The following is a 13,675-nucleotide window of genomic DNA, read 5'->3' as shown; positions in this document are numbered from 1 at the left end:
GTTTTCTTATTGTACCTTTGGTTTTGGTTTGAGGGTAATACTGGCCTCATGAAAAGAATGCAACGGAGTTCCTTCAACTTCAATTTTTTGGTATAGTGTAAGAAGAAAAATTTTTAAAAAGAATTAGAATTAGTTCTTTAAATATTTTAAAGAATTTGTTATTTGTAAAGTCCATTAGTCCTAGCCTTTTTTAAGATGGGAAATTTTTAATTATTGCTTCATTCTCATTACTCATTATTGGTCTGTTTCTTCTTGATCTAATTTTCTAGATTATATGTGTTTGGGAATTTATCCATTTCTTCTAGGTTTTCCAGTTTTTTAGCACAGTATGGTTCAGAGTGGTTTCTTATGATCATCTGTATTTCTGTGGTATTAGTTTTAATGTCTTTTTCATCCCTGATTTTGTTTGGGTCTCTTTCCCTTTTTTCTTGGTTAGTCCAGCTAAAAGTTTATCAGTTTTGTTTATCCTTTCAAAAGCCAATTCTTTTTTCTTTTAATATTTTTTTTAGTTGTCAATGACCTTTATTTTATTTGATATGCATTGCTAAGAATCAAACCCAGGACCTCACATATGCTAGGCAAGTGCTCTACCTCAGCCCTCAAAAGATAATTCTTTATTTTATTGATCTTTTGTAATTTTTAGTGAGTTTGGGGAAGGAGGGTTGTTGTTGTTGTTATTGTTGTTATTTGTATTTGGGGGTTGAACCCAGTCCCCACCCCAGCCCTTTCTTTTATTTTGACACAAATTTTCATTAAATTGCAGAGGTTGATCTCCCTGCCTCAGCCTCCAAGTAGCTGAGATCATAGTCATTAGCCACCATGCCCAGCTGGTTTGTTTGCTGTTTAGTTTGGATTTTATTTTTTTATGCTCTGATTTTATTATTTGTTTTCTTCTACTAACTTTGTGTTTGGTTTTTTCCTTATTCTTCTAAATCCTTGAGGTACATTGTTTGGTCATTTGAGATCTTTCTGGTTTTTTTTTTTCCATGTATGCATGTTATGGTTTAGATATGAGGTATTCCCCAAACGCTCATATGTGAGACAATGCAAGGATTTCAGAGGTGAAATGATTAGGTTATGAGGGATGAACCCTAATTAGTGGATTAAGCAACTGATATGAATTAACTGGCTGGTAACTATAGGCAGGTAGGGTGTGGTAGAGGAGGTAGGTCACTGGGTTGTGCCTTTAGGGTCTATATTTTGTCCTGGTGATCAAAACACTCTCTCTGCTTCCTGATTGCCATGTTCTGAGCTGCTTTCCTCCTCCACACCCTTCTGCCATGATGTTCTGCCTCCCCTCAGCCCCAGAGAAATGGAGTCAGATATTTATGGAATGAGACTTCGAAAACTGTGAGCACCAAATAAACATTTCCTCCTCTAATTGTTCTTGACAGGTCTTTTAGTCTCAGTGACCCAAAAAAAAAAAAATGACTAAAATGATGCCTTTATTGCTATGAGGTTACCTCTCAGCACTGCTTTTGCTGTATTCCATAAATCTTGGTATGTTGTCCTGTCATTTTTATTAGTTTCTAGAATTTTTTTATATCTTTTATTTCATTACCAATTAGTCAATTAGGAACATAATATTCAGTTTTCATGTATTTGTATACTTTCCATTCTTCTTGTTGACTTGTAGTTTTAATCCATTGTGATCTAAGAAGATAAATTATGTGATTTCACTTTTTTGAGACAGGGCCTTCCTAAGTTGCTTGGGCTGGCCTCAAACTTGTGATCCTCCTGCTTTAGCCTCCTGAGTAGCTGGGATTATAGGCATGTACCACCTCACATGGCTTTAATTTTTTTAAATACAGAGACTTATTTGTGGTCTGATATATGATATGTTGGCAGAATACTCCATGAGCTTATGAGGAGAACATGTATTCTGCTGCTGTTGGGTGAAATGTTCTGTAAATGTCTGTTGGGTCCATTTGGTGTAGTGTGGGTAGGGTCAGATGTTTCTTTGTTGATTTTCTGTCCAGTTGACCTGTCTATTGAAGAAAGTGGGGTATTGAAATTATCCAACTATTATTTTATTAGAGTCAATCTACTGTATTATTGGATTAGAGTCAATCTCTAATCTGGGGTTGGGAGGTCCAAAGTAAGTACCTTCTTTAGAGCAGAGGAGTTACTTTCAGACCTGTTGGTTCCCTAAAGCTTGTAAGTACCATGGAATTCTCTTGTAGTTACGACTGCCAGTCTGCTGCTGTGGCCAGAGATGCTGGAACTTTCCTGTGTGCCTTTGGCCAATAGCATCAGGTTCCTCATTTCCAACTGGGAAGCCCCTGAAGTCAGGAATGGCTTTGTTCTTCTAAGTTGCCTGAGTGTCCTTGCTGTTTAGTGTTACTGTTAGTTTGCTGATTTCCAAAGTTCTTCCTCTTTCACTGTCCTCAAAAAATAGTTTCTTCTCTGCTGCTTTGACTCTTCTCTGTGGCAGAGTCATGCGCAGGGCACTTCTGTTCAGCCCTCTTGGGTCCCTGCCACAGCATTACCTGGTAATGCCAACTCCTCCACTGTCAGTAGCTGTTTAAGCAGTTTTCCAACTTTGCCTTCTCCAACTTTATGGAATTTTGCTACCTATTTATTATTACTTATTTTTGTACTATTTATACTACTCCCAACTTGGCTGTTTCTGTTTTTATATTTTTGTATTGTTTTGACCTTGTAATGCCAGGTAGTCCTAACAGTCAATAGGAGACCAGTTGACCAAGACCTGGATCAGACAGATGTTAGCATGGGGGAGGGCTTTTCAGGTGGACACCAGCATTGTAAGAAGTCAGCTCATTTGTGAGTGTTTTTGTGTCATTATGATGTTTGTTTTCCTGTAGGGACTGAGACAGTGATCACTGTTGGCAGAGGACACCTTGTATTTGTAACCTGTGGGTCTCCCCTGCTACACTGGGAGCTCCCTGGGGTCAGGCAGAGATATGACAGGCAGACACTGTCAGGACTTCAGTGTTGGATGACGAAGTGAATGGCCTGGGGAAGCTCACTTTTATGGGTTTTGACTAGAACGTCCCCACAAATCCCTCAAGATCTCTGTCCATCTTCCCGAATCACAGCTTTGCTCTTGGAAGCCCTGCCCCAGTCCTTGGGCCTTTCTTGGAGAAGCAGGGTCCATTATCCACAAGAAAAGGGCAGGGCCCTCTACCTCTAGCTTTGGCGTATTATCATTATCATCCCGTTCACTCTTCAGATGGTTATCTTTCTTTTCCCCATCCGATTTCAAAGGGTGAAAAGGATTAAGGGAAAGGGAAAGAGGCCATAGTAAAACCTCAGTCCCTCACTTCTTTAGATCATCAACTCAGAAAACAGTTCTGAAGTCCCGGTATCAGGCCTCTTCAGTGAGGACAACAGGCTAATGACTCAAAAAAAAAAAAAAAAAAGTTCCTGGGCAGAGAATAGAGCTGTTTCAAGCCTTTGTGATCCTGGATGAGGCTCCAGACACTTCCCCATCTACCCTCAGTCTGGTCCCTGGCTGCCCAGCCGGAGCCTTGCTATTCCTCCTCCCTCTCATCTCCCTTGTTGAGTACTGTGCAGTGTTCAGGATTCAGCAGAAGTTTTGCCTTTCCCATGACACACTGCCCAAGACACACCCTCCTGCAGAGTTGATCACTCCCAGCTCAGTCCCCACTGCGCAGACTGATAGCCTAGCCACAGGCCGCAGTCCTATCTTCACCTGTCGGCTTCCTCTCATTCTTAGGAAGCACGATGCCTCCTTCTTTGCGTCCTGGCCCAGTGTTAGGAATATAGGTAGTCCCCGAGATGCCTTCCATAGGAATAAATGGATAATAATTCTTTGCGTGCCACTTTCCTCCCCCAGAGGCCTAGCTGGAGAGTCCCTGGAACTGTGTCTGTTTCACTCTGACCACAGTAGCACACTTATTGCCACTAGGAGCTGGCTGTTCATTCAGCACTAAAATGAATAATCAGCTTTCCCCAGGGTTGCTTTTGCATCCTTAGGCCACTTCTGCCCAGGCCTTGGATGGGACTATTCTCTTATTTTGGCATTGAGAGAATTAAGACTTAAGGCCAAGAGCTCTACTTTTTGGAGTGCCAGAGCAGAGGAAATAAAACTTGGATCACAGTTGTGAGGGATCTGCTAAAATATGATCTGCTAGGACGTCATCTGCACAAGACAAAGTATTGAGCTCTTATAATTATATAGAACAGCATCATTGAAGGTTAGCTTGCAGCATGACATCCTGAACACTTCTCGTTAAGCACTCACCTGTGTGAACTCCCTAATCCACATTTACTGTCCCCACTTGGTCTCATTTGCTCAAGATTGAATATCCACCCAACAGCCCAGAGGCATGAGACACCAGACGGAAATATATATATTTTGTTAACTTTTACTTTTTTTAATATTGGGTGAAATTTGTCTCTCATCCATTCTTTGAAAGTAAAAAGTATTATCTAATTTGTTTTTTTCTTCCACTTTCAAGAGGTGGACATTGGAGGTAACAGGGAAAGGGTTTTAGAAGCACAATTTTGAATACCTTTATTTCAACATGGAGGCTGGGTCTCATTGAAGGTGCTTGTCCACCCTTGACTCGGTCACTAGTGGTGTATGATGATTTGTACACTTCTGCTAGATGGGGTCCTCTTCTTTTGAGATGGCTCTCTTTCAAAAGAGCTTCACTGGGGCCTGGGTTAGAGTTTTCACAGGCAAAGGCCATTTATCTAATACAAAATCCAGACAGGATTTCTCCACATAGCAATGGAGGGACAAAATTAGAAGGGGGCTTGCCACTGACCACCAACACTAATCCAGAAATCAGTAGGCATCTGTTTCTCATGCAAGTTGAAATCATTTATTCAGCGCCTACAGCGGCTGAGTATTTAGTGTTTACCAGACCCAAGGCTTGGCACTTGGGTGATAAGTTGAAGGAGACAAAATCCCTATCACCGAAGAGCTCTTGGGGCTGGGAGCCATACATACATATATAATTATCATATGTATGATAATTACAAATCATGGCACATGCCATCAGGGAGGAAGTGACCTGAGACTGAGAAAGCAGTGAGATGAGCACTTCTGAACTGAACACTGACTGGAGGAGAGTGGAGTGGGACTCTGTAGATGGAGGTCATTTGTCACATGTACCCATGGAAAGAGATTCATCTGACTTTGTGTTCAGGCCACATCATCCGGTGTCTTCCTGGAAGTAGTCCCCGATACATTTGGCGAGGGTCCATAAGAGTGCCCCCCAGTTTTGTTAGTTCTTCTTCCCCAGTACTTCCTGGGGGTCACTTAGCTAAGCTGTGGGGTGTGAGCTCCCTGGTCCATGTCCTCACCCACTGTCCAGAGAACCTGGGCTCTCACATCATCCTAAGAAGATCGGGCGCCTGCAAGATTATAAAGAATCTATTTTTAGAATATTGGAGCTGAAAATAAATAGGAAATAGGGGACTCTCAGGGGATTGATTTTTTTTTTTTTTAATGAAGAATTTGCCAGCCCTGAAATCCAGCAGTTAAAAAATTCACTGCACTAGCTTCCCCAGGGGTTAGACCCTTAAAATCTTTGTGACAGAGAAAATTGCTTCTCAGGGGTGGGGATGGCCTGGCTATAAATACTGAAGGAAGCTGTTCAGATTTGAAAAACTGGGGGAAATTTAAGGGCATTAAATTCTCATAAAGATTTTTCTACATTAATTTTGAATAGAGCTAACAATGCTAAATCACCAAGTATCTACCAGCCTTCGTGGGTGCCAAGTGAAAAATTCTATGTGTTTTTTTAAAGGTATTCATTCAGGACTGCTTTACTGTGACCAGGGTCTGTTGATACTTTATTACTCTGTGCCTGCCCTCTTGGCTTTACTGCAATGTCCAGTTTCTGGTGTGACTGCTTAAGGGGTTCATTGGTCCATACCTCCCTGCCCAGAATTGGGTAATATATGGACTGATGGGAAACAAACCCAAGCCTCACAGCCGTACACTCAGATCAAAGAACTACTTGATCTGAATAGCACTTTACCACATCGTCTTTTGGTTCATTTGCTGCCCGCTGTAATTCAAACTTTTTGGAAAAGATTTCTCTTTTTAAATTTCACATAATGTGAAGTAATGTGAGAGATCCCCTGGTCTGTTAACATGCCCTCCTCACCAGTACCATTGCTTTGTGAGCTATTCTCCCTTCCTGTGCAGAGGTATTTTACTGATGCCTCTGGCCTCTACCTTCCCAAGGGGCCCGTCACAAAAGATCAGACATGGATTCAAGCAAATACCAATGGTAGTTTGATTTTTTTTTTGCCAGGGACTTCCCTCCCCTGGCTCATATCCCTGTACTTCCTAAGAGAATTCCTCCTGTGTGGCTTCTGTGTTTTATGCCCATTGTCAGGCAAGCACTCCCTCTCAGAGGGCCATCGCTGCAGAATTCTTAGCCATCTAACATACAGATGTTAATACCCTTAACATCTATATTCACCTGAATATACCCTCAGCTCCCAAAATTTCAGGAGCAGGAAGAAATATTCTCATATCATCGGGGACATGTTTCCAGAGCCTGTTTGTTCCAGGCCTGTGCTTGCTGGCTTTTTTGGTCATTTGCTCAGGAAATGCTTATGGAGCACCTGCTGCATTTTGGGCACTGACTCAGAAATTTCACATCTAGCAAGGTCTGCCTGGGAGCCCGACCCCACCCCCCAAACATTATTTTCAATCATTTGGCAAAGGATTTCTGAACCATTCTAAGAGCACACAAGGGTATGTGGTTTGGATATTGAAATTTCTCAAAGTCAGACAATATATTTGAAATCTGAACTGACCAGGAAAACACAGGTGATGTGGTTTTCAGTCATCAAAATCAGTTTCTCTGCCTCTTTAAAATTGCAGGCTTTAATTTTTCTTTTCCATTCAGAGTATCTTGGGCATGATTTTGTAAGCCATTCGTTAACCTAGGTATGCATATTTTTCCTTAAGAAAAAAAACAATTGTATAATACCCTTAACTCTATTCATTAAGGACTTTCAGTTTGATAGACAACTTTTTCTACATTTTCTTTCAATAGTTAGCCTAAGGGGAAAGAAAAGGTCCCAGAGTTATAAAACTCCTGGGAGGGATGGTAGGAATAGAAAAGCAAACCTGGACTCCCTAGCCTGTTCTGTGCACCTGGAGTCCGCCCTTTTCCAAAGGAGTTCCTCTCCCCTGAAGTATCCCATCATTAGTAGTCCACTTGCCCCCTCAGCCTGTCCCCTTGTCCTGGGCTGGGGTCGCCATGTCCCTTGGGTTCTCACTGCTGTCTATCCTCTTGTTGTGTTCTAGTCTCCATCTCCTGGCAGTTCCTCACCCCTGGGTGCAGAGTCATCGAGCACACCCCTTCATCCCAGTGACCCTGCGGAAGCCTCCACAAATAAAGAGGTAGGGCACCATGCGCCTCCACAGCCATTGTGCTTTATTCTAACACTGCTCTGTGAGGTCTGCAGCCCCTGCGGCACAAATGGCCCAAATTACCCCAGGGAAGAACACTGATTTTTCCAATCCACTGTATAATTCATCTGGTAAAATCATTCTATCCTATTTGATAGCCATGGTTGTCTATTTTAATTAATTTTAATATACTTTAATTGAGTAAAATGAAAAATTTATGTCCTCCTCCATGCTAATTAACATTTTAAATGCTCAGTGGCCACCTGTGGCTACTGTATTGGACATAGCAGGTCACAGGACTTTTACATCCTTGTAGATAGTTCTATCGGATAACACTAGACCCTATCAGACAATCCAAGTACCAGAATCCTTCCTCTGGCATTAGGTGTCTTCTGATACCATGGATTGACAGTTGCTGTGTGATTTGGGAAATGAATTGGTTTCTTAAATACTCATTTAGTTCAGGCCCAGGTGAAATCTAAAAGCCAGTGACCACATGTCCCAGTTTACCTGGAGTATGGTTCAGGTTCACATCTGATTGTCAGTACACCTTTTTACAATGGTGCTGTCCAAGAGAACTTTCTGCGATGATGGAAATGTTCTACTTCTGTACTGTTGGGTAGGGTGGTCCTTAACCTCACATGTTCCTAACCTCCCTTAAAATGTGGCCAGTGGGGCTGAAGAACTGAATAGATTTTCATTAACTTAAAAGGCATACATGGCTGGGCACCACTGGATGGAACAGCTCTAAGGTGTCCCTGTTGGACAGGTTGTATGTTCATCCCTACTTACAGAGAATTCGTTGAGCTCTGGCAGAGCATATTAAATGAGAAGATGCTATTTGTTCCTTCTGAGGTTTCTGGGGCTACAAAAGGGCAGAACCCAATGCCCTTTACACCCAGGTAAATGTCATCCCACCTATTTGTGGGCCAGCACCACAGAAATATTGACCTGCGCAATAATCTGGGTGTGAGCTCCAAATATAGATGTTCCCTCTTCCACACTGCAGAGATGTGTCAAAGAGGTGAGCCATATAATGAATGATTGGGTTCTTCCATTGCATGTAACATAAAATTATCAGCAAGAGGAGAGAACTTGAGATGATCTGTTTTAACTTGAGTGGCAGATTGCTTTTAAAAGGGAGTATTAGCCAAAGCTTACCCTTAAAGTGCCGTGGAATATATACGCTATTCATGGGAGGGAGAAGCATATTTTTTTTATTAATGTTTATATCAAACCTTTTCTGAAATGGCACTAGTATTAGACTAGAAATATATTTTGTCCTCCTCTGGTCTGTCCTCTAACCCTAGGCTACTGTGACAGGGTCCTCCATTTGTTTGCTTCATATTCTATTCATAGTACATGGGTGGGTAAGAAATAGTAAAATGACAGCTGCAATGATAACAGCAGTAACGAGCATTATCATTTATTGAGCATGTACGGTATTCTAAATGCCAGACTGAGCAAATTGGATGGTATCTCATTTAATCCTTAAGTTAATTCTGTGAAGTGGATATCATTGCCTTCATTTCTTAATTGAGAAAGCTAAGAGGTAAGTAACTTACCTGAGGCCACAGACTGCAGAGACAAGGTACTTGTAGGTAATTATTTTAGTTGTGTAGACTCCAGGCTCTGCACATGGTTTGTGTGAGCCCCAGGAAAACCCCAAAGATCTCAGACTTTAGCTTCTTGAATGCAGCTTTATTATCTCTTGAGTGCTAATGGGTGGCTGATGTTCATCTCAGTCCACATGTGAGAAAACAAAGAGCTAATCAGATGTCTGAATATCCAGCCTTTGATTAGGTATCAGATATAATGAGCAAGGCAAATTTGTTAGTTTTTCAGTTCCTACAAAGACTTGGCTCATGCTTCTGCATATCCTTAGAAATAATGATGAAAATCCTCCTTGTGTGCAATAATTAGAGTACTTCATTTCACCAAACTTTTTTTAAACTGATTACCCCAGAAACCAAAGAAAGCTAGTCATGAGTTCATAAATAGTAAGTAAATGTACCAAATGCTTACCATTGTAGCTCTAAATAAAACAGCAGCTTTTATAACCAGAGACTAAAGAAATTCTTCTTGTAGCATCTGCTAAAACTTGGACACTGTCTTTGAAATTTGCATTCAGGAAAGTATCCTAATAGCCTAAGAAAATCCAAACTGGCAACCTGGATGTATTTGGAGACTAAGCAGCGTAAACTCCCAATCCTGCTGCGCACTTCCTACTGGGCAGAAAAATGGTTGGGAAATTATAATTTAAGACTTTGGCCATTATGAAGAAATTCGTATAACCAATTGTGGGAGTTGATCTTTAAACCAGTCGGAATTTTATTGGCACTCAGCTGGCCCTGTCCTGACTTGGACAAGTAGAATTCGAGTTCTTACCTCCTATTCTGGCTTATATTTGGTGTTGTTTTTCGATAAACACATTAGCAGCCAGTAACCTTTCATTCCTGATGCACAAGAAATCCCCCCACTTTTGCTATGAGAAGCCATCGGTATGAACCCATCTGCAGTAGGTTTCTTGAAAAGTTGCCCTGTGTTGGCTCCCTGTGTGATTTTTGTGGCCTTTTACCATTGTCCTGAATTGAGTTAGTCTTTGACTAACTACACCCAGTTTTTCACATAACAATTAACATTACAATTATTAAACTGTTGTGTGTTAACTAATCAATCATATCTTTGCATTCCCCTCTTCCAAGTAAAGGACACCGCTTAAAGTGCTAACATGTGAGTTCTTTCCTGTGACATCCCAGCCCTCACCAAGAGCTCTCTCATGTGACACATACCTTTTATGAGATCAATCTATGGAGCAGCTATGCTGTGCAAGATACCCCTTCTCTAAAAGGCATATATTTAAATGATCACATCATACCTGGAGATTCTCAGCAATAAAAATCTCAGCCATGCAGACTACCTTTTGCCTAGATAAGGACTCCTATTTTTAATATGAGGTCTCCTAAAATGCTTTCAGGAAACTAAGCCCTGCCCCAGATTTATCAGCTACAAGTTCTGTCACTATTTGAAGCAGAAGTGAATTTCCAACTCTGTAAGAGTTATTGCTAGGACATTTCCTTCTGGAAGGAGCATGTGGTAAGTGTTGCTCCTCTAAGTGCTACATTTATACTGCCACCAAGTCAGGTTCTAGAAGTTTCTAGTTCCTCATATCCACTTCCAACTGTGCTGTTAGAAGACTGGCCTCTGCTGGGAGACAATAATATAAGAAATGCCAGGGCTTTTAATTTACTCCTGTGTTGTGTTCTTACTTAAAGGAAACACATAATAATGACTTAGATAATAATGCAGTTTTCAACTGAAATCAGTAAGAGATGATGAAGGGGAAAAAAATCTAACACATTTTTAGCCCAGAGATCCTTGCAGCCTAGATACAAAATAAACTTCTCCCAGGGAGTTCTTATTTGTGTGTACAATTATGTTTGGGGTGCTTTTATTAATCAATTGTTTTTCCCATGGAATGCAGAGGTGTGAGAATATAAAGTGTGCCCTTTTTATTGCTGTTTATAGATTTTGGTCTGTGTGATATTATTTAAGCTGATAGATAATCTGAAAACCCCACATTTCATAGAGGTCTAACACTTTGAAGGGCCTATTTTGGGTTCGAGGTAAATAATAAATGCACATGTTTCTCCACACACACTAACAAAAAATGGTTGATAACTGGTTAACAAACGCCACTAGTAATGTGTTTCTTTTTCATGATGCATGGATGGTGTGTTGATGCATATTACATCATGCTTTTCCCTTTTTGAAACCTCTTTGTCTTAATTACAGTCAAGAAAAAGCTTGGCTTCATTCCCAACCTACGTTGAAGGTAAGAGCTCAAAATACAGAGCACTGAATATTAAGCACATGAATCTTTCAGCATTTGGGGCATTTCGAGCACTGGAGATAAGGAGATAGTGGGAAGAAGGGACACAGACTTAACATTCTTAGTATCTTAGAGTGTAAGAGCTATGAAGCTCTCAGAAACCCTCTTCCCTGGCTCCTCATGTGGATAGCAACCCCGAGGGTGGAGGTGAGCCTCTGGGCTTCATTCGTCTTAGAACCCAAGTCTCCCTTCTGCTAGCCCAGTGTACCTCTTGCATCCCTCAAAGATAATTCAACTGGGAATGAATTTAAGGGAAGAAATTTTGGTCCCCTTCATAAGACATTACCAGTGGTTCCCATCTCTTGCTGGGACAAATAACATTTATTGAACATCTAGTCTGGGTCAGGAACTATTCTAAGCACCTTGCATGAAATACTAGTTGAATCCACACATCAATCTTGGGAAGTGGGTTTTATTATTATCTTCTTGTTATGGTAAAAGAGAACCAAGGATCAAGAGAGTGAGTAACTGGGCCAAGATGATGCAGTTAGCCAGCTGCAAAGCCAGGCTGTGATCCAGGGGCAGGCCGACTCCGCAGGGAGCCACCTCTGATTGTGCAGGTTATTCAATGCAAAAGGAAACCCATTCAAGAAGCCTCCTGGGACTAGACTGTAGCTCAAGCTTTGTGCCCCTTTTTTGTGACACTTGAGGTCAAGCCACCCAAATGGAGTGCCAGTTTCTCATTCATAGAGTCTGTCTCTGGCTATAGGATGGCCCAAAACTCTAACTGTGGGTGGCAGTGGTTTTTCAGGTAAGGCAAATTGCCATCTTCTTGAAGTTGGCCAAGCCCAGCCTTTGGACCCTGTGAGGGAGCCATTAGCCGTTAGCCGTTTATGAACCAGAGTTCATAAACCTTCATGAGCCCTCAGTCCACAAGCCCAGGACTAGATCCTAGTTTTGGTTTAGTAACTCCTGTTTCCTTATTAAATAATCTAAGTTATTTGCATAATTTTTGTGAATTTCTGGAATTCCATGAGAGCACCTTAGAAAGTTTCCAGAAGTTTGGAAGTTTCCGCTTCATCTCTCCAGGCCTAGGGATTTTCAGGCCCAACAGTAGTGAGAGGATGCATCCCATGATGTGCTGCTTGACTCACAGGGCAACTGCAGGCCTCATGGAATGGAAAACTGTGTTCTAAAATGCCACCACAAAACCTGCGATTCTTTGATGCAGGATCATTGTAGCTTTAATTTTTAAAAAAATATTTTTTTAAATATACTGACACCAAGCCTAAAGTGAATTTATAAAAATATGGCTTTTTTTTTTTTTTCTGGGCATGATAGTCAGGTACATTCAATTATAGTCAATTTCCCTGAAGGACAAATGATATGCGATCATATCTCAAACTTAAAATTTGTTTAGGTCTGATATTTATGTGCCTTTGTTGCTAGGCACTTATGTGATGATTCAAGTATTATTTAGATTTCTTTTAAGAATACCTGCATACTCACTGCCATTGCAAAGGGACCCTTTTCAGTGAATAGTGCTAAATCAGAGATGGCTATGTCAAAGCCCCACAGAAAAAGGAAAGATGGGTTGAACATTATATTCTAAAAATAGATGGAAGGTTCTTAAAATTATCCCAGATGAGATTTTTTTCTCAATATTTGATTGACAAAAATGATTTAGTAACAATATAAATCCATCCTCTAGGCGCTTATCATAGAAGACTGGCAATCTTTTTTACTTTATATTGATAATAGTGTGGGTTCAAAACTGTCTGTGTTACCTTAGAGCTGGGATTCCCTACTCTACAGGTAAAACACATATCATAAATAACCCAACTCCTCAAAGCCATACAAGTTCCAGGGTGGGAACCAGGCAGCTGCTGAGAATGACACATATGGCCTTAATTTTAGTAGTTTGGATTAGAACCTGATGCCCCCATTTAAAATAAGACTTGATTTACTAGGCTGGTGAGTAAGAACTGAAAATTTGATCAGTGTGTGGGCCTAGACTGTGGGCATTATGGCCTCTAAGTTGGCAAGCCTAACAGCATGAGACCATGGCTTTGGGGAATGTTATCTATCTCACAGCATTTGGGGTCAGAAGCCATCACAGAAATCCAGATGTTCTGAAACATCCCATTTTTCTAATTAAATGTGTTTCCTTCACTTATGGACTAAAGGGAAGAAGGAGATATGAATAGGTGACAGGTAGTGCTATAAATGGACATTACCCAAGGCAGCCTTCCATTCACCTAACCGTTTATTCAGAAAACATCTAGTTGATACCAATTAGGTGACCAGCACTGAAACATAACAGAGATGAATATGACATGGTCCTTGTCCCAAAGAACTCAGTCTTGTCACTAGACTTTCTTTCAGACTTAAGTCAATACTTGAATCATTTCAGAAGGCTCTAAGAAACCGTGCCTTCTGTGTGGAAAGGAGGGGTGACATCAATGCCTTAGACC

General features: G+C 41.0%; 1 protein-coding gene across 1 annotated transcript in view; it reads left to right on the top strand.

Annotated features, from left to right (window-relative positions):
• Apba1 (amyloid beta precursor protein binding family A member 1) overlaps positions 1-13,675 on the top strand; it is a 195,434-nt gene that overhangs the window by 150,620 nt on the left and 31,139 nt on the right. The window contains exons 3-4 of the mRNA XM_076843455.2: positions 7,265-7,360; positions 11,165-11,204. Of these exons, the coding sequence (XP_076699570.1) occupies positions 7,265-7,360; positions 11,165-11,204 (136 nt within the window). The remainder of the gene's footprint in view (positions 1-7,264; positions 7,361-11,164; positions 11,205-13,675) is intronic.

Source organism: Callospermophilus lateralis, chromosome 2 (assembly GCF_048772815.1).
Source record: "Callospermophilus lateralis isolate mCalLat2 chromosome 2, mCalLat2.hap1, whole genome shotgun sequence".
Classification (NCBI taxonomy): domain Eukaryota; kingdom Metazoa; phylum Chordata; class Mammalia; order Rodentia; family Sciuridae; genus Callospermophilus; species Callospermophilus lateralis.
The sequence above is the reverse complement of the archived record's forward strand: the minus strand, read 5'-3'. Positions and strand labels throughout refer to the sequence as shown.